Consider the following 20,477-nt stretch of genomic DNA (forward strand, 5'->3'; position numbering starts at 1 on the left):
ACCCAGAGCTTGGACCATCCTGAGATTTCTCTCCAGGGAAACGGAGGAACGGGGGTCGGGGAGGGGGGGCTCCAGGCCACCATGCGGTGCCCACCTGTACTCCTGCGTGCGCAGGGAGTAGAGTTTGAAGGCGCAGCCTAGGGCAATGACAAGCAGCAGTCCGCATACCAGGCTGCCAATGAGGGCGGCGGTGATGACCTTGCGGGGCACGGCAGCCAGACAGCCATGCTCGTCGCTGCCATCTTGGCAGTCCTCCTGCCCGTCACAGCGCCACGTCTCGAAGATGCAGAGGTTGGTACCGCAGTGGAAGGTGCCGGGCTGGCAGGAAAAGCAGTTCTTCTCGTCGGCGCCGTCGGGGCAGCTCTTCTGGTTGTTGCAGCGATCGGCGGCTGCGTAGCACAGGCCGCTGCCACCCTCGCAGGGATACTGATCGGGAGGGCAGGCCGGGCAGCCCTGCTCATCCCGGCCGCTGGCACAGTGCCACCAGCCGTCGCAGCGCTGCGGCTCGGAGAAGCAGCCCTGCTCCCCGGCGCCGCCATCGTCTCCCTCGCTGCCGCTGCCCCCGCACGGCTGCTCCCACGGGAGGCAGTAGCCCTTCACCTGGTACGTGGCGTTGAAGCCGTGCCCGGCACTGCGGGCGCGAGCGTGGTAGGCCACGGTGAGACGGCCCTGGGCTGCCTCGAGGCTCACAGGCCGGTGGTTGCTGCGGTAGGAGAGGGTCTGCAGCAGGCGGTCGCCACGCTCGCCCAGGCCCTCGTACACCTGGACGTAGTCATCGTAGCCCAGCCGCAGCTCCAGCTGCAGCAGCACGCGCCGGGGGTCCTGCGTGTCCACCAGCCACGTGCAGTGCAGGTCCGAAGGCCCACGGGCAGCGCCAAACAGGTCCGGGGAGGCGAAGGAACCGTAGAAGCTGCCCAGCCGCCGGCCGCACGCTAGGTCGGGGCAGCCGGCCTCGTCAGAGCCGTCGCCGCAGTCCTGGGTGCCGTCACAGCGCCGCTCTACCGGCAGGCAGCGCGTGGAGCGAGCCCCACTGCACGGGAAGGTGCCCCCGGGGCACAGGCTGCCCGGGGGCTCCGACGCGGGGGCCGAGCAGTTGCCCTCGTCCGAGCCGTCCCCACACTCGTCCACCATGTTGCACTGCCAAGGCCCAGGCAGGCACTTGCCGTTGTCACAGCGGAACTCATCAGTCTGGCAGGAGGCCTGGCCCAGCTTCCCTGGAGGCAAAGAGGTGGCATGATTAGACCCCTTCCTTCCAGCACCGGGCCTGAGGCTGACTGAGAGCAGGCAGATGGGTTCAATCCCATCTGGGCCTCCGTAAAAAGAGGCGGGGCCATCGATGGGGCAGAGGCTTATGGGTAGAAGGCTAGGTTCAGTGTGTGAGGTGAGCCTGGGCTGAGGGTAGGTTCCTCCAGCGAAGTGGGGTCAGTTACCTAAGGAGACTCTGAGGCACCTCCAGACATCAGCCCCAACCCCAACCTAGGATTAGCAGGGCTTGTTAGGGGAGCCCTTGAAGAAGCCCGGGGCCAGTGGAAGAGCTGGCTGGCTTCACCTCGGATGTAGGAGAGGCGGAAGCCCTGGGCCTGGCCGGAGCTGGAGGCGTCTGAGTGGAAGAAGATCCAGACGTGGTCACGGGCAGAGATGAAGGCAGGTGGGATGGCTGAACCGCAGAGGCGGAAGGCCTCCTGGCGGGGTGGAGCTGCTGGGCCCAGCAGCAGCCAGTCGAGGGAGCATTGGTGAGACTCCTCCACATCGAAGTTTCGAAAGCTGTGGGCAGAGAGGGTCGCAGGGATGGGTAGGTGGACAGGGTCCTCATGGCCCAGGGCTGCCCAACAGCGGTCAGGCCTGCTCTCATGGCAGAGGCAGCCAGCTAGACCTGACCCACCCAGCAGTCCTCCTTTTATCTCCCAAATAGCCCGGCTCTGCCCCAATCCCAGAGTCCAAAGGCAGCTCCACGAGGGATCGTGGCATCTAAAGCCGCATCCGTTCCCTGCCTGGCTGGCACCCCCAATTCAAAACAGAGTGCAGAGGCCCAGCAGCCCTCTGACACTGCCCCCTAAAGGGTGGTGACCTTTAGATGCCTCTCGCCCTGAGTCAGCTGGGCAGCACAGACTCCCTGGACCGTGCACTAAAGGAGGGGCTCTGCCCGGGAGGTTACTTGATGCCGCAGCCAGGGGTCTGCAAGTGAGACGTTGGCACCAGAGCTGAGCGAAACGAGCCAGAAGCCAGAACGGGCTCTGCCCATCTCGTTCCTGTCCTTCATCCACGGAGTGATTAGACCCAGAGGCTGGGGCAGCCTTCTGGACTCTAGCGTTTAGCAGTATGGCAGATATAACAGAAAGCGAGCCCCTAGCCAAATGTCCCATGGCCACCAGGCCAGGATTTCTAGCTCTTCAGTGACACCCTCTAGCACCTCATCCCTGTTTCCCTCTACCCACGCCTGAGGTCCCTGCAGAAACCCTGACGTGGGGGCTCCATGTCGCCCTAGTCTTAAGCCACTCCTGCAGTGCGGAGGTCAGACACGGCTGCTACCTCACACAGCCAGACCTCCCCCCCAACACACACACACACACACACACACACACACACACACACCGGCTCCTAAGGCTGAGGACTGAACCCAGCCGAGAATACCCAGAGGAGGAAGTGGGCAATGAAATGGTCATTATGCACACGCATGCTTACAGCTCACGCGTGGCCTCATAGGTCTCTCAGATACCTGTTCCTAAATATGCCCACAGACCTAGACACATACATACCTGTCACACACACACACCCTCCGTGCCTGCTAAGGCCTGGGCTTGTACACGTGGCACCCTGCCCTCATTCCTGCTCAGCATATTCACATGAGCCATCTCAGCCACCCCCCCCCCTTACTCTTACCTGATGGTGATCATGTCACCACGGTCACCCTGAATGTACCAGCTGCAGTTAGTGCCTGGCGGGTAGTTGAGGGGCCAGGCTGGGCTGTAGATGACCCCTCGCCGTTCGGTGTGCTGTTCCAGCTTCCCGCTGCAGGCAGCTGTTGGGAGAGAAGGCTGAGAAATGTCCACCCGCCTCTGGAGAGGAGGCGGCCTCTGTGGGGGTGGCGGCCTCTGTGGGGGTGGCCCCCTGCTCATGGCTTGGGCACGTTTCCGCCAAGCCCGGCCAGTCTACAGTTCAAGCCCTCAGGGAAACTGTGTGGGTGGAGTTCAGGACTTGAGGGGGTGGAGCCCCATCCCTGCAGTTTCCCGAAGCCTTGATCCTGTGTGCTCAGCCCCTGCACTACCCCCATCGCAGTAGAGCCAAGAGCAAGACATTTTTAATTCCCCTTGGTATCTGGCACATGCAGATGTGAGGGCTTAAGACCTCGGCTTAGTGGATGTCTTGCACGGAGGCCTTCAGCACGTAGGTCCACACAGGCCACCTCACTAGAGCCCCAGGGGAGCTGGGGTATGCAGTTAAGAGCACTCTTACAGAGGACCCAGGTTCAATTCCCAGCACCCACATGGCAGCTCACAACTGTCTGTAACTCGAGTTCCAGGGGCTCCAGTGACTTTTTCTTCTGACCTCCCTGGGCTCCTGAATCCATGTGGTGCGCAAACATATGCTCAAGGGCACACATGTACACATATAAATAAATAAATATTGTAAAATAACACAGCCCCAGGAAAGAGGGGCTTTGCCGCCTGGCACATATTTACTGGACATCTATCATGCACCAAGCAAAAGCAACAGGCCTGAATAAGCAGGACTGAAAATCTTCCCTGTGGATCTCACAGGGGGCAAGTGGAGTCCAGGTCTCAGTACACCTTGTATGAAATTGCAGTTTGGAGGCTGGAGAGATGGCTCGGTGTTTATGAGCACTTGCTGCTCTTGCATCGGACCAGTGTTTGGCTCCCAGCACCCGCAGTGGGAAGCACACAGCTACTTGTAACTCAGGTGCCCTCTTTTGGCTTCCTGCACACATGCGTACAACCTCTCCCCCCCCCCCCCCACATCTACACACATAGGTAAATTTTTTTTTTAATTTAAAATATGGGGTTTTAATCTAAATGTCTGTGAAAAGCTACTGGAGGTAGATGCCCTGTCCAAACAGAGGCTGGGGAGGCTAAGTGATTTCCCAGAAACACAGCCAGCAAGCGGCGGAGTCGCCTGGCCCTTGGTGGGTTCAGCCCCGCGCCGCGCTGCAGGACCTGCGCTCACAAGCGTTCTTAGAGCACCAGCTGCGTGCCACATCAGGCGTGGAGATGAAGCGGTCGTCGGCATGAGCGACACCACACCTGCCCCGCTGCCTGGGCCACGTGGCGCACCCTTACTCGACCCTCACACGTGTCTCCTATCCAGCCGGTCACAAAGCCTGGGCCCACTCTACCGACGGAAAAGCAAGGCTCCGGAAGCAAACAGTGGCCCTCTCCCCCACGTCTGCCTCCTCGTCTGCCCGCCTCTGAAGCTGCAATCTCCCGCCCCACCCCCCACCCCCGCTGTGGCCTCAGTCTGCGCAGCTGCTGCAGGACGACCCCGCTCTAACCCTCTGCATCCTGACCTCATGTCGGCTGTCTGCCAAACGGCCTCCCATCTCCTGTATCCTTCCCTCATGCCCAAGACCCCTCCCATGGAAGGGAGAACTGTTCCCCACCCTCCCAGCCCACTTTTTCAGCTTTGGCTCCGTGGGGTCCCTTCATTGGGAAGCCTACACCAGCTCGTGCCCCAGCAGAGATCCTATCCTTTGGCCCTCCTCGGCCTCTGTCACAGCAGTGTCTTCCCTCTTGGTCCAGAAACCATTTAGTGGCAAGTCCTCACAGGAGAGCAGGCTGGGACGCTCTGGCCTGACACCCAGGGGCCAGCGTGGCGCCCAACACACGGCGGATGCCCAGCATGAACTACTGATGGTCAGTCTAGTGCCTTCTGAGCATCCCGAGGGGTGTGGTCCCCCTCTCCTCCGTGACCGTGGCGGTCTCAGCTGTGCAGTCTACTCACAAGGGCATCGAAGAGCTGAGTGTGAAATCCATCTTTGAACAAGGTGTGGCGGCTCACACCTATAATACTAGCACTCAAGACGCTGGGGCAGGAGGATCCTGACTTTGAGGCCAGCCTGGGCTATATAGTGAGTTCTGGGTCAGCATGAGCTACATGTGACCCTGAGGAGGAAAAGAAAGAAAGAGAGATTTCAGAAAGGAAAGAGGGACTTGAGGGGGGAGGGAAGATGGAGAAAAAAGGGGAAGGGGAAAGAAAGGGAGAGAAGGAAAGGCCACCTTTGCCCTAACGCAGCAGTGGCCACCCTCAGTTTCATCCTTCTCCAGCATCCATAGTTCTAGCGCAATGAGGTACAAGCTGGTCCTCTGCTCCTGATGCCCACATGTGGCCCTAGGATGCAGCCTCCCCAACCTCAGGTGTTTCGCCAAGGAAACAGGAGGCAGAGCTAGCGGAGCAGGGTCTCAAGAGATCACGCATGGCACCCCCAGCCTGGACCTGACTCCTGCCGGCAGCTGAAGCCGCTAACTAGGGAATCTTGCAGAGCCCTAACTGTCCACCTGAAGTGACCCGGAGAATTTCTCCCTCCTGAAGTGCAGGGCGGGTGGTTCCTGGGTGGGCAGAGCCAGTGAGATGGGGGGGGGGGGGTGTCTCGGCTCTCTTCCTTCTACACAGAATCCACCAAGGTTCTAAGTCAACATCTCGCTCCCTCCCTGTCTCAGCCAGATGCTGTGCCTGTAGCCACATCTGGCCGTTTATTCAGGGTTTGGGTGGCCTGTCTGTCTAGATGCCTGGACCACCGCCAGCCCATGCCAGTCTTTTCACAAAACCTCTACCCTACAAGCCCCAAGGAGTATCACTGTTGCCTGTCTCCTCTTCTCGGGGGTGGGGGTGTGGAGTCACGGGTACTGGACCCATGATTCTACAGCAAGCGGGAGAATGGGTCTGCTCGGGGAGCTCCAGGAAGGCCTCTTGCCTACATACCCCTTGGCAACAAGTTCAGAGATGTTGTCTAGCTTGGCCAATACACCCTGAAACTCCGGCTCTCTCTGACAGCAGCTTCATCTCCACCCCAGAGCACCACCCTAGGCCCAGACCTAAATGTCTCCTCCGTGGACATATGGTGTAAGGATACATCTTATCTGTCTGTGAAACAGAGCCAGTCTATGTTGCTGGCTACAGTTAGAAAAATCAGGAAAGTGACAGTCGCAAGGCGGACAGCTGATGGGGTAGTGGAGTCTAGAGGAATGTCACGTTGGAAGTGAGGATCAGACAGGGTTGATGGTAAAGGCTGATGGCCAGAGCATGGACAGAAGTACTGTGTTTGGGGGATGCTGGTATAGGAGAGCCCCAACGGGGTTCAGGGGTCAGGGAGGGTCCTCTGGGCTTTCTAGGTGGAGACCAGCCTTTGTTCTTACAGATTGTCTGAGCTCTCAGTGGCTAAGCAGGAAAGGAACAAATGGCAGGTTTATAGATGCTGTCATCAGTTGTGGATCCAAAGCATTGTCAAATCCTCCCGGGAGGAGAGGGGCAAGGCTTGATGCAGCAGAGCTGGCAGATCTGATTTCCAGAGGTAACCTGACAACAAGGAACCAGGCTCCCCTCATGCCCAGACACTTGGCCAAGTACCTGAGTAGAAGACAGTGTGAACTTTACCCTAGGATCACAGAGGGAGGCAGGGGCAGGGGTCGGGGGGAAGGACTCAGGGGGTAGGCCTTTTGACCCAGGGAGTACCCGAAGGAGCAAGGGGCAGGCTGAGATGCTTTGAAATGGACCTGGCGTGGGCTGGGAGAGGGCCAGGAGGCAGCAGGAACAGAGGAGAAAGTATCTAGAAATGCAGGCTTGAGGCCCATGCTGGGAGGGGCGGCCTAGGCCGGGGAGAAGCTGGCCAGCAATGCCAGAGGGATCAGAGCTGTATCCCAGGGACACTAGGGCCCACCCTAGTGGGTTCAGCTCCCAACATCGACAGCACCATGCCCAACCACTAGTGCGTGAACAGCCACCCTGGACATGAGTAACGAGAGTCTGCTGGCCCACAGGTCTTGACAGCTAAGGAAGCTCATCAGGAGGGCCCTTCTCTCCCAGACGCCGCTTCTGTAAACCTGGGGGACACATCTGCGGTGCCCACCCACCCGGCAGCAGCAGCAGGGCAGGACTGGTCTCGGGTTCAGGCCTGCAAGATCATCAACCTCCTCTCCCACCGTAGCCTGGCCACAGACGCCCGACCCAGCCAGTGCTTTGCTGGAATCAGGATGCAGAACTGGGCTGTCCTCTGGGTCAGGACATGAGGCTGGGCTAGGCTGGTCAGTGCCGACTTAAGGTAGAGCCCTGGGCCAGCCTGGCTCAGCAGAGGAGGCCCAGCTGCAGAAAAACACAGAGCTGGGGTACCGAGAAGATTACAGGGGGCGGAAGCCAAGTCTCCTGGACAGGCGGGGAGACGCTGGGCCTCTGTGAGTGTCTCCACCGTGCCTCTGCCTGCCCTCCCCACACCTTGTAATCACCACCAGACAGATCTACCCACCTTGAGTCTCGGGGGGATGAGTGGCAGGCTGAAACCTGAAACCCCATGTAGTTCCTGCTTTGCCTGTGGCACAAGAGACAACATCAAGTTCCAAGTCCCCAGGCTCGGGGTCCCACATCTTTACACACACCCCGACACACCTCGCCACAATGTGTTCTTGCCAATTACTTAGACCTTGATACCCTTGGCTCGCTTTTGAGGCAGGGTCTCCCTATGTAGCCCAGGCTGCCCCGGGACTTGCAATCCCCCTGCCTCAGCCTCCCCAGTACTAGGATCACAGGCATGCAACACCACACCCAGCACTAAAACACCATTTCAGGGTTTGCTGAAGACAGCCAGATATTGACTAAATGAGCAAGACGTGGTGAGGTTCTCTTGGCGTATCGGTGGTAGCGCAGGCTACCTCACAACCGACCTGTTCGCTCTCCAAACCGTGGCAGCCCCTCCACAGCCAAGAATGAGTATCTGCGGCTACTCCTCCCTCTCCGGATACCAAACCAGAGCTCAAGACGGTCATCAGATGGCCAGCCAACACTGACAGGCACGAGGCCAACACAGGGCTCCTCACTGCTTTCTCACACCCTGTGTGTCAAGCCCTCGGCTGCACTTTGGCTTCCCCGGAACAAGTCTTTCCCACGCAGAGCAGTAGATGCAGGGCTGAGTTCTTATCCACCATCGTCCTGACTCTTACACACAAGCCAATACCCTCTCTGCCCTGAAACAGAGGGCTAGGTAGCAGGCAGCCAGAGCCTGCCCTAGAATTGGCCTCCACGTTCACTCAAACTGGCCGTTCTAAGCTGTCAAAGCCTGACTGCTTTGCCTTTTGCCTGGAAATCCCACTGAAAGCTGTTGCTTCTGCCTTCTCCTCATCCTGCGTCAGCCTAGCAATCTGTGGAGGCTTGAACCCAGGCTAGGCAGTGCTCCACCACTGAGCCACACCTCAGCCCCTCACTGGGTTATTTTAGGCAGATGCTCTACCACTGAGCCATGCCCCAGACACTGGGGGATTCTAGGCAGAGGCTCTACCAGTGAGCCACACCACCAGCCCCTCACTGGAGAATTCTAGGCAGGGGCTCTACCACTGAGCCATGCCCCAGACCCTTACTGGGGAATTCTAGGCAGGGGCTCTATCACTGAACTACATCCTCAACCCTTCAAAAAGAATATTTTAGACAGAGTCTCACAAAGTTATAGCCAGGCTTTCCTTGAACTCACTCTGTAGCCTAGGCAGGCCATGTCAACCTTTCTGCCCCCAGTCTCCTGAATGGCTGGAATTACAGGACTGTGACACCAAACCAGTCTTAAAAGTCTGTTGTTGTTGTTTTTTCCTCTCTCAATGGTACTGGCCTCTGTGGCACCATTAATAATATGAGCATCCAGTGTCCCTAAGGAACCCCACGGCCCACAAGAGGCAGAATCTATCATCTGCACAGGGCTTTTGCTAGTTTGCTAGTCTGTGGCTAGTACCAAGCCACAGAGCACCAGCCCCCTCTGACCATCCTGGGTCATTGCTTCAATGGGCCCTAATGGCCAGTTTGAGGTAGTCTGGCATTTTACCAAAGAAGTCATTTGTCAGTAAGTTAGAATTTGCTCAGGGCCAACGGCTGCTTCATGACTCTGTAAATACGCACAGGTAATGATTTTTTCAATCAGAGCTCTGATAGCCATCCTCAGAGGTCAACGACCCGGGGCAGGCTTACTCACCTAAGGCAGGAACCGCACTGCTGAGCCTCCCAGTGAGAAAGAGGTTCACTGTGAAAGACACGAAGAGATGTTAGCAGGGGACAGTAGCTCCTAGAACCCAGGGGCACATGTCTGGGCTCCCCGAGACCACAGGACAGCACAGTGGAAGTCGAGGCAGGCCCTCTTCACCTCACTTGGCATAGCCCAGATCACTGCCAGAGCCTCCCTCCAGCCTCCGTCCCTTCTGGGGCAGGCAAAGGCGAGGGGCTCAGAGGGTCTCAGGAGCTGCCCTCATGCACCCAGAGCCAGAGCCAGCCACGTGCTGGCCAGGCACAGAATTAGGCGGTTTCGAGAGCGGCCTCCCACCACCCTGAAGGGCTTCCTGCCTCGATGGGCATTTAGGGGCAACGACACCACCGCCCTCCTCGTACCCCACTGACCTAAACGCAGAGTTTTCCTGCCACCGCCATGAAAGCGGCCTTTGCTTCAACTCTACGGCTCTGCTTCAAGGGCTCCAGGCCGTGACAGAGTCTAGGCCAAGTGAGAGGCAAATCTAACTTCCTGGGGACCCGGGTCCCCACTCCCTGACTGAGGCACTCATGTTTAAGGCAGTCAATCTCCATTTGAGGAAGAACAGGGGCACTAACTTCATCCCAACCCCAGACCATCCAGGCTCTGCTAGGCCCAGACAAGAAGGATCTTACCTCTGCCCTGCCCACCTGGGAAACGCAACAACCAGGACCCAGGCCACCCACAAGAGTTCTGGGCATAGGCCACTTTGATCGGCTCGCACGGGCCTACGCAGTAGCTTCCACCCCACAATACACACACACTCTCACCCTTCTCTATTCTTGGGGTCTAGATGAGAGTTACAACTTAAAATGAAAAGCTTCCCCCCACCCAATATGTCATTTCAGTGGTTTCGGGGAGCCTATCCGGTTCCTGAACCCTCAACAGTGACATCATAGGGTGTCCCTTAATGACCCCAGCTCTTCCAAGGGCCTCCCTCCTTCATCAAGGTAAATAAAGAGCCATGTGGGTTGAGGATTTAACTCCTTCCTTCCCCTCTCCTGCAATGGGCCCTGGGAAAGTGGACAGGAAATTTTCCTCGTCACGGAAGGGGCCTTCTAACCCAGGTTCCAGTCCTGGCAGGCTCTTGGCCCTCCCCAGAACAGACTTCCACCCCTGTCAGGGCTCGACTGGCCTATGGCCGGTCTGGGTCTGGCAAGACACAATGGGAAAATGAGTTCTCCCATCTGCCTCCCCCAGCCCCCATGCTGAGTCCCCATCTTTGGCTAGCTCCCAGGCCTGCCCCCGACTCCAGGCAGGAAGCGGTTCCTTCTTCAAGGAGCAGCAGTCCGGGCCTTTGTCCACAGCTCTAGAGGCCAGAGCACAGCTCAGGCAGGCCCGGCTGAAAGCGACAAGAAAAGCCCAGGCTCCCCCAGGAACCAGCGTTCTCGTCCCCCAGGTCCGGGCCTGGGGCGCTGCTGTCTCGCCCTCCTCGGCAGCCCGAGGATGCCGTGCGCTCTGCATCCTGGGTCCGGGAGCCATCGCTGTGCGGGCTCCGTGCCCTACCCGGCCCGGCCCCGCGCGCGGCCCACTCACCCAGGCAGACGACTGCGAGCGGCGCCCTGGCGCCCGGCGCCCCCTCCGGCCCCGCGGCCGCGCGCTTCTCCATGCCGGGGCGGGCCGCGCGCGGACGCCTGCCGCCCTGCGGCCGGGGCTCCGCCTGGGGCTAGGGCTGGCTCGGCGGCTGCGGCCCGGGTGCGGGCGGCGGCTGCGGCGGCGTCTTTGTGCGGCGGCGGTGCAGGCCCGCAACGCGCGGGGCCACATCGGCCGCGGCGTCACGGGCCCCGCGGGGGCTCCGCGGCGGTCGCCGGGGAAGACCCTCGCCCGCCGCCGTCCCCGAGCCCCGGCCGGCGCGCCCAGCCCGGCGTGCGCGCGGTGACCCCCGGCGCGCCCATCCCCGGGCGCGCCCTAGCCCGTCCGTCCCCGGGCCACCCGCGCTCAGCCGCCCGGTGCCAGCGAGGGTGCGTCGGTGGGTCCCTCCGTCCTCCCGCCCGGCCCCTCGCCGGAGCCTGAAAACCCGGAGGCCGCGCCGCGCCGGCCACGTGACGCGCCCGCCGAGCCGCAGTGGCGCTGACAGGGCGGGCGGAGGCGGCCGGGGCGGGCTGGGGGGCGCACGCCCCGCCTCGGGGTGCTGGACAGCTCCGCGCACGCGGCTCTGATCGGGTCCCGTTAGCGCTGAACCTTGGCCCAGCGGTTAGGGCTGGCACTGCGCCCAAGGTCCCCGGCAGAGCCTGGCCCCTTGATCCCAAGATCTCTTCTCTCTACCGAAGCCGGGACGCCAGGCGACTGTGCCAGGGAAGAGAGGGAGACCGAGGCTCAATAGAAGGTCGGGTGGCACGGAAAGGGCTCCTGGGGACCAAGACAATGAGTTGGAGGCTCTAGACAGAAGCCTGGCCTCTTCCTAATGCCATACATTCCTGGGTGGTTTGATTTGAGCATCCCCTCCTGCACTCCCTCGGCCCTCCTCATTCACCTCATCCTGTCTCCAAAGCGGCTCACTTGTGAAGGGGACACCGTGAGGGGACACTGGCGAGAACCCCAGAAGTCCTCTGGAGAGCCACTTTCGTCCCTGGCCGGCTCCGTAACCCCCTCATCTTCCAAGGAACTGCGATGGTGCGTGCTTTCCAAGTGTCAACCAAGCGGTTGGATCCAGGAAAAGCCAGAATGGACTTAGGGGGAGAACTGAGGAGTTAAGAGGCAACTGAGGTCAGGCGTCCTTTAAAACTAGAACTAAACCAAGTTCCCCAAAGGCCCCTTGGCAAGGAGGCGCCGCAAGCTCAGGCAAGCCTCACCTTCCACACAGCCATGCTCCTGAGCTGGTGTGCGCGGCTTCACAGGCACCATCACCCGTTAAGAGTAGGAAGGTCGAGGAGGACAATGGTCCATTTCTGAAAGTTGTGGACCCGGTAACTCACAAATTCACTGTGCGGAAACCAAAAGCGTCTTGTTTGGGGAGACTGGGTTTTTCACTGTGTCTTCTTGTTCTCGTTCTAAGTCTTTTGTGATTGTAGCCAAAGCAGACTTCTTCAGGGAGTGTCAAGGGTTTAAAAGTAATGAAGTGGGGTTGGGGACGTGACTCCATGGTTAAGAGCTCTTGCTGGTCTTTCACAGAACCTGGGTTCCATTCCCAGTGCCCACATCAGCTCACACCTCTAATTCCAGAGCACTTGACAGCCTTGTCTTCCGCCCTTTTGGCACCAGGCACATGTATAGACACATGCAGGCAAAAATAAATAAATAAATAAATAAACACACACACACACACACACACACACACACACACACACTTGCTAGCCCATGCTAGCACTACACATGATCCAGATCCAGGAAGAAGCAGGGGAAAACCTCTGAGTTTGTGGCCAGACCCTTCACCATCACCAAAGAAAAAAAAATATATATGTTTATAACATATAATATAATAAATTATAATATTTAATAAATATTATATATATATATATATATATATATATATATATAGTAAGCCAGGAATTCCATTTCCAGGTACACATTTGAAAGAGTTTAAAGAAGGGGCTCTAGTAGGGATGTGTACACCATGATTGATAACTGATCACTAACTGTAGCTAAAGCATGGAAGCCACCCAAGTGTCCTTTGGCAGATGAGTGAGCAGATGTGGTTGGGCATACGTGACTGCGTGATGGAATATTTACTCAGTCCTTAGAAGGATGGACATTCTGGTCCGAGGTGCCATGAGGACGAATCTTGAGAGTGTTCTGCAAGTAAGACAATCCAGTCACCGAAGGGCAGAGGCGACTCCACTCAAATGAAGTGCCTAGAGCAGTAAAAACCATACAGACCGAAAGCAGAGTGGTGGCTGAGAGGAGGGGACATTTTCTTTAACGAGGGCAGAGTTTTCAGTTTGGGAAAATGATGAGGTCTACAAATGGATCGTGGCAGTGGTTGTGTGAATCTATCTACGCTGTCTATTCGTGTAATTTTTAAATGGTTAAATGGAGTTATAGGGCTACAGTTCAGTGGTAGAGCCCCTGCCTAGAATCCCCCAGTGAGGGGCTGGGGCGTGGCTCAGTGGTAGAGCCCCTGCCTAAAATCCCCCAGTGAGGGGCTGGGGTGTGGTTCAGTGGTAGAGCCCCTGCCTAGAATCCCCCAGTGAGGGGCTGGGGCATGGCTCAGTGGTAGAGCCCCTGCCTAGAATCCCCCAGTGAGGGGCTGGGGCGTGGCTCAGTGGTAGAGCCCCTGCCTAGAATGCCCCAGTGAGGGGCTGGGGCATGGCTCAGTGGTAGAGCCCCTGCCTAGAATCCCCCAGTGAGGGGCTGGGGTGTGGCTCAGTGGCAGAGCCCCTGCCTAGAATGCCCCAGTGAGGGGCTGGGGTGTGGCTCAGTGGTAGAGCACCTGCCTAGAATCCCCCAGTGAGGGGCTGGGGTGTGGCTCAGTGGTAGAGCCCCTGCCTAGAATCCCCCAGTGAGGGGCTGGGGTATGGCTCAATGGTAGAGCACCTGCCCAGCATGTGTAAGGCCCTGGGCTTTATCACCAGCACTTTAAAAAAAAAAAAGTTTAAAATGGTAAATGTCACCTTATATGTCGCTTACTGCTAGTACAAAGTTAAAAATCAAAATGCAGTGCATATGGTTGTGACAGTATTTTTGTATGAGCTCTGTGAGAAGGGTGGCCTCCTGGGTACTTAGGGCAGCTTCCTGGTGTCCCTGTCATCCAGGAGCCTCGGTCTTCCGGAGCAGAGTTGGGGGTCACCGTATGAGGCACCCGGGCCATGTTCATGTGCAAGAACACCCATAGCCAGGTATGTCTAGTCACATTCTTAAATCCATTGTCATCTGTTTGCACTTTTAGTACATTTATTTTGTGTGCACATGCCATTGTAGGTGTGATGGGGTCAGAGGACAACTGCGTGGGTCCCAGAGATCAAACTCAAGTCATCAGAGTCATTGGCAAGCCCCGTCACCCAAGGAGGCATCTCCCTGAACCCCATTGCACAGACCACAGCAAAAAAAAATCATTTTTCCTTCAATACCGTGCAGTAAATTTAAAGCATAGGCTTGGATAGTGAGAGGAAAGGTTTTAGAAGCACCATTCAAACATACACACATGCATACAGACATGTACACACACACACAAACCCACAGAAGCCTTTATTGTCACAGAATGTAAGTGCTAGGGCACCTTGGCTTGTGTGACCTTCTGAGTGCAAGTCCAGATGTCAATCAAGAACCTCCCAATGCCTTGTTGGAGCCTTGGGAAGTGTGGGGAAACAGTGGTCACTGATGTGTGGATTTCGGGGAGAGTCAGTCCAATCTTTGTGCACCTCACAAGCCCTGCCCTGCTGAGAAGCGAGTTAAGGGGTCTACCAATGCCTGCTCCTGGGCCTGCACCATCAGGACAGCTCTTGGGTTGGGAAGCTGGGAGCTGGGATCCCCAAGGAGGAAACAGCTGCCGGGTCCTGCGGTGTCTGGCCCTTGCTAATGCCATGCCGGTGCCTGTTTTGCTGAGCCAGCTTCCATCAATCACCCCAGAGCCTCACCCTCCTCTGAATGCACACAGACTTCCCTGGTGGCTGGGAAGGTAGTGAGTGGTACCACAGTGGGCAGAAATGGCCTCCAGCAGCTTGAGGAGGTTGGAAGCTACAGGAGTAGGGGTGGGTGAAGGGATCAGGAACCAGACATTTGCTTCTGAGTTAAACATGCCAGACAGAAATGCTTGGCAGCGTCTGGGAGGCAGGTTCCAAATCGACAAAACACCATTGTTGTTGGATTTTTTGTTGTTGTCGTCGTTGTTTTGGGTTTGTTTGTTTGTTTGTTTGTTTGTTTTAAACAGGAAGGGGCTATCCGCTGACTCTGAGGTTCACGGGCCGGCCAGGAGGAGCTCCCTGGATATAGAGGTGACATATGTTTGTTTGTGGCATAAACAAAAGGGCCACCCGGGAGCAACTCTGTAATACATGCTAATGTTATTTCAGCGATCTTTTCCATCTCCTATTTGGATGAGTTTTCATCCCCATTTTTTGGTTAATTTTTTTGAGTTAGCATACAAAACAGTAGGTTACATCATGTGTATGTATGTGTGTGTGTGTGTGTATCATTGTACTCTGCTTATATTCACCCTCTATTAACTCTTTCTTGTCCCATGCCCCCCCCTTCTCACTGGTCCCCTTCCTCTCCCAAATACCCCTGTACATATATGCATGTGTGTAGGTATCTATGCACATATATATGAGTGTGTAACTGTATGAGAAAACACACAATGTGTTTTTCTTTCTCTCTCAATTACCTTCTCTTGTTTTCCTCTTCCTTTAGACCTCCTTACCTCCCCCACCTACACCCCTTTCTATTTTTGTGTTTCATATAGAGGAACCGGAGAGATGGTTCAGAACTTGCTGCTTTTGTGGAGAACCAGGTTCGGAGGATCTGATGCCCTCTTCTGGCCTCCTTGGGCACTGCATGCATATGGTGCACATACATGCAGGCAGGCAAACACTCATACCCACAAACTAAAAAGGAGCGCATCTTTTCAAAAGTTAACTTACTGGAGAAGCGTCTCAGTAGTTGAGAGCACTGTTGATCTTCCAGAAGACCCAAATTCGGTTCCCAGCATCCATATCAAGTGGCTTACAACCATCTGTAACTCCAGCTCCAGGGCTCTAATGCCTCTGGCCTTCCCAAGCACCTCCATTCACAGGCACGTGTCCACATGCACACACATACACATGATTAAAAATAATAAGAATAAATTTTAAAGAGTCGGTCACATTACTAGCAACCCCCAACACCATCTATCCCCAGAACTTTCCCCATCTCTTTTCACTTCTCTGAAGCAGTCAAACCTTAACCCACACTTCCCTTTAGGCCCTGGCAAGCACCATCTCTGTCTCATCTAACTGGAATCATATAGTATCTGTTCCTCTGGGGCTGGCCCAATTGCTGTTGAAAATGCTCATAAGCATATTATTTGCAGCAATGGACTCGCAGTCAGCAGTTCCGCCTTCCCATACAAAGATCTGCTCCTCTGCTTTTAGCTTCTGCCCTGCACAGAAGGCAGGGCAGTCTCGGACCTAACCGGCCCTAGAGGCTTCCTTTCCAGACAGAAACCCCGCCTTTCAGTGTTGTGAACATCGCCAGGTTGTTCCGACAGGATGGGGTTGTTCCAGCTTCCTCCCTGGACGCCCAAAGCATTCTGACCTTCTTGGTGACGGCAGGATTGGCTTGTCTTCGTTTAACGGCAGCACCGCTCAGCGATTCTTAAAGCCCAGTTGCAGACCGATGCAATGAAACAAGCATCTCGATAAAGCAAATCACGCAGAGTTTTTGGCACGAGGCTGCACCAACATCCATTGGCAAGGACGATGGATGTTTAAAACCCAGTGTGCGTGCCTCAATCAAACCTCACTTTATTGCCAGGGACCGTATGAGCTGCTGGGAACGAGGCCCTAATAAGCTTCCTCTGTGCAGGGTTGTGCAGACCTTCAACCTGGGGAGAGCACGGCTCTCTACGGAGCACATATTTCCATTTGCCTTTCTCAGTTGTGTAGCCCTACCTGGGATGATTTACTTGGAGGGAAACAAGCCTTCAGAAATAGGGAGAGAGCAGAGCACAGTGGCACGCACCTGCCTTTAACCCCAGTATTTGGGAGGCCGAAGCAGGTGGATCTGTGTGAGTCTGAGGCCAGCCTGGTCTACAGAGAGAGTTCCCTGGCAGCCTGGTCTGTGCAGCAGGACGGTGCCTCGCAAACAAAGAAAGCAGCACCAAACCCCCACAGGAACAGAAAGACATTGCCTCTCTGGGTGTCTCGGGACCGCACGCTTGTGCCACATGCTTGTCAACACACAACTGACTCCCTCAGCAAAGGGCTTCCAGGCTATTTCATTGTTTTTCAATTAGTGAATCATTAATACCTTAGCAGCCAAAATAATTGTGCCAAAAAGCTTCTTGGTGTCCTTCCAGCTCCTAAATCTAAAATAACAACCAAAAAAAAAAGTAAGGTAACCCTCACTGCAGACACAGATTCCCATTCCCTGAAGCAGCTAATGCCAAGCCCTTTAGCATTGTCCCTGGCACTGAGTGCAGACTGAGGTCATCACGTCTACCCAGCAAAACTGGACTTCCTTCCTCCACGCTTGAATCCTGTACCTTTCACGAAAGAAGTTATGTTTGAAAACAAAACAAAACAACAGAAAACAAGGGAGTAAGCCAGGCATGGTGGCTCACTCCATCAACCCCAGCTTCTGGAGGCAGGAGCAGGGAGATCTCGTGTGAGTGCAAAACCAGCCTGTCCTACACAACAGTCAGGCCTTCACAGAGAGACCTCGTTTCAAAGGAAATGAAGAGAGGGTGATTGTGCCTGTTGTGTGACCATTTCCTCCAAGATGGTAACATTGCATTCTACAGACAAGTTCCTTAAGTAGAGAGGTAAACAACTCAAATGACTTCAGGAAGTCCCTGAAGCTGACCAAATTCACTACCCTTGCCCCCTGTCCCCCTTACCAAGAGTTAACAAGCCAAGCTACAAAGAAGACTCTAAGACCAGATCAGCTGCCGGGAAGAAACAAAAACCAGTCCGACAGCCTGGAAGAGTGTCAGACCAACGGAGCCACCTGGAAAGGGCACTCCCCAACCTGATCTGCCTGCAGGCTGTGCAGTGAGCTCCAGGTTCCCAGCTTGGGGTGGGCTCTGATGATGCAGATGTTTTTTAAGTCATTTCTGCTCCTGTAAGTAACCCCTCACCCATATTCCCGCAAGTAACTCCAATAAAACTCATTTTGTTCACCAAAATGGATTTCATGCTTTGGTCTTCCTTGGCTCCCTATCTGGGAATGAGTGTTGTATCTCTCTGGGAAAACTTTGGCCACACAACGGTCCATCCACTTCAACTCTAGACAACAGGCCTTGGAAACATTCATCCCCAACATTCATTTGATCCTTATATAAATAGCATTTCATACCATTGAGAAAACAAAAAGTGCATCCTTTATTTTCCTTTTTTCCCTTTATTTCGCCCTATTATGAAAGAATAAAAGAAGTGTTCTCATTTGCCTTAATGCTGTTGGCAGGAGCCAAAGTCTAGTTAGGTTGTGTGAGACGTGTGGCCGCAGGTGACCAGGAAGTTGTAACGTTTGAGCGATGGGCAGAGAATGAGCCACCAAGAACCGCCGAGAGCTCACAGGGCCTGGGGAGGAGGGTTAGCTGCAGGGATGATGACATTGATGGCAGCAACGGTGCTGGGATCTCTAAGGACACTGGAACAGCTTCTGCGACAAGTTCATTTCTCGGGCCCTGGGAAGGCTCATGGAGTTTTGTGTCTGCTCTTACGATATCATGTCACACCTGTCTTCCGAGCACCTGCTTCAAGTGAGAGCCTTGCGCGGAGAAAATTAAAGAGGACTCCCCTCATTCATCAAAGTCCACAGTGAGGAGAGTGTGGTTCGCCCTGGCCACTGCGGCTTCAATGGTTACTATTGATTACCGACTTGACAGTGTTGTGGGATGTCCACCAGGGGAGACTGCCTGGACATGGGTTTAAGCCAACAGAAAGTCTTTAGCAGCTGGTCAGTGACCACACTTGGTGGTCTGGATCCCAGTGTAGCCCCAGGTCTTTCTCAGGGGGAGTTTTTAAGCACAAAAACCATGTCCTGGGTTGACAAGCTTCAGTTAACAAGAACAGTTAGCCAGAAGCAGAACTACATACAGAAGCCAAAAAGCGAGGTTAGCACATTTAGAGACCTTCCCAGAACTATGAGCTTTGACAGATTAGGTCTTTGTTTGGGTTTTGGTAGGTGGTGCTGTCTGCATGCTGAGTTTTATAGCTTGAATGGTTCTTCCATCATGGAGTCTGTTGTGCTAAGGTCTGGGGCCTGTTACAACAGGACTTAGAGTCATCCTCTTGGCTGGGAAAATTTGTATATATATATGAATTATATATATATGTATATATATATATATACATACACACACACACACACACATATATATATATATATATAGAGAGAGAGAGAGAGAGCACTTTTTATCTTTTTTCAGGTCACAAGTTGCTGCTGTCTTTTTGTTTGTGGCATAGTCTCACTCTGTAGCCCAGGCTAGCCTGGAACTCACTACTCAAACTCTGTTTCAGCCTCCTGAGTGACAGAATCATGAGTGGCCACACCCAGGCGAGCTGGGCAGGGCCAGGTGATCGGATTCTAACCGGGTGTAAGAGCAGGTGCAGTCTGTGGTTCTGATTTGGCGTGCAAGGGACAGGCAGCTGGTGAAAATGAGGTGCTGAGCTGGACGTGGTGACCCACAGTGGAATCCCGGCCCTTTAGAGGAGGAGTCAGGAGAGTCCGATGTTCAAGGCCAGATCTGGCTATAGATCACAGAGAAGCATTGAGGCTAGCCTGGACTACCTGGGGGGAAAAGACAGAAAGAAGAAAGAGCAGGGGTGGGAGCAGCAGATGGATAGCTTAGCTGTTCAAACACTTTCTATTCTATTCCAGAGTTGGGTTCCCATCGCCCACATCACATGGCTCACAATCACCTGTACCTCCAGCTAGTTCCAGGGCACGCCATGCCTGTGACCTCCAGCCACACGCACACGCACAGCTCTGTACATGGACAAACACACAGGCAAACAACAATGATAAAGTTAGTCAGATTCAAAACCCACCTGCCCTGAAGCATTGAATCTGAGCCTTGCCACGAGGCTCCTGGTGCAGAGCCGATGGGGCTCACTCTGAAATGGCCTGAGCGGGCATCCTTTTGCATTTCCGTTACTCTTGCTTCATACGTAATGCCTGCTCTCTGCATGGAACAAGCAAGGGCACAGTCAAGCAAGACAGTAAGAGCAAACATGGCAGCAAAATGACCCTGCTGCTCAGAGCTCTGGCAGACACTCGGTGAGTCGGTGCTGTTAATTCATGTTCTCCATCCAAGGCTACCTGACAGAGAGGTCGCTCGAATCCCACACGGGAGGCGTCAGGGAAATACTTGAAGTAAAAGCAGGGCTGGGGTACAGTATGGGCTCAGCATGTGTGACACATTACACTTAATCACCAAGATCAAAACAAACAAACAAACAAACAAACAAAAACGATAAAGAAATTGGAGCTAGAGAGAAGGCCCACCAGGTAAAATGGTTCTGCTCTGGAAGCGGACCGAAGTTCGGTACCAGCAGCCACACTGGAAGGTTCACAGGGTTTTGTCTCCAGCTCTGGGGCATCTGACACTCTTCTGGCCTCTGTGGGCACCTGTACACACTTACATACGCTCACTCACACACACTCTTATAATAAACCT

The 20,477-nt window shown here is 55.1% G+C and overlaps 1 protein-coding gene and 1 long non-coding RNA gene across 3 annotated transcripts in view; one reads left to right on the top strand and one right to left on the bottom strand.

Moving 5' to 3' along the window:
* Positions 1-11,298, bottom strand: part of Lrp3 (LDL receptor related protein 3) — a 13,558-nt gene extending 2,260 nt beyond the window's left edge. Inside the window, exons 1-6 of one of the 2 annotated variants that reach the window (XM_021641927.2) lie at positions 10,760-11,298; positions 9,176-9,223; positions 7,472-7,534; positions 2,881-3,019; positions 1,550-1,764; positions 95-1,214 (exon numbers count right to left, since the gene is read on the bottom strand). In XM_021641927.2, coding sequence (XP_021497602.1) covers positions 95-1,214; positions 1,550-1,764; positions 2,881-3,019; positions 7,472-7,534; positions 9,176-9,223; positions 10,760-10,832 — 1,658 coding nt within the window. In that variant the 5' untranslated portion in view covers positions 10,833-11,298. The remainder of the gene's footprint in view (positions 1-94; positions 1,215-1,549; positions 1,765-2,880; positions 3,020-7,471; positions 7,535-9,175; positions 9,224-10,759) is intronic. The other variant, XM_021641936.2, reaches the window with a different exon arrangement.
* Positions 11,295-17,972, top strand: LOC132647135 (uncharacterized). Its single transcript, XR_009585421.1, has 4 exons — positions 11,295-11,836; positions 13,915-13,998; positions 15,030-15,093; positions 15,561-17,972. It is a non-coding gene; the product is annotated as an uncharacterized LOC132647135 (long non-coding RNA).
* Positions 17,973-20,477: the final 2,505 nt, after the last annotated feature.

This window comes from Meriones unguiculatus, chromosome 14 (assembly GCF_030254825.1).
Source record: "Meriones unguiculatus strain TT.TT164.6M chromosome 14, Bangor_MerUng_6.1, whole genome shotgun sequence".
Taxonomy (NCBI): domain Eukaryota; kingdom Metazoa; phylum Chordata; class Mammalia; order Rodentia; family Muridae; genus Meriones; species Meriones unguiculatus.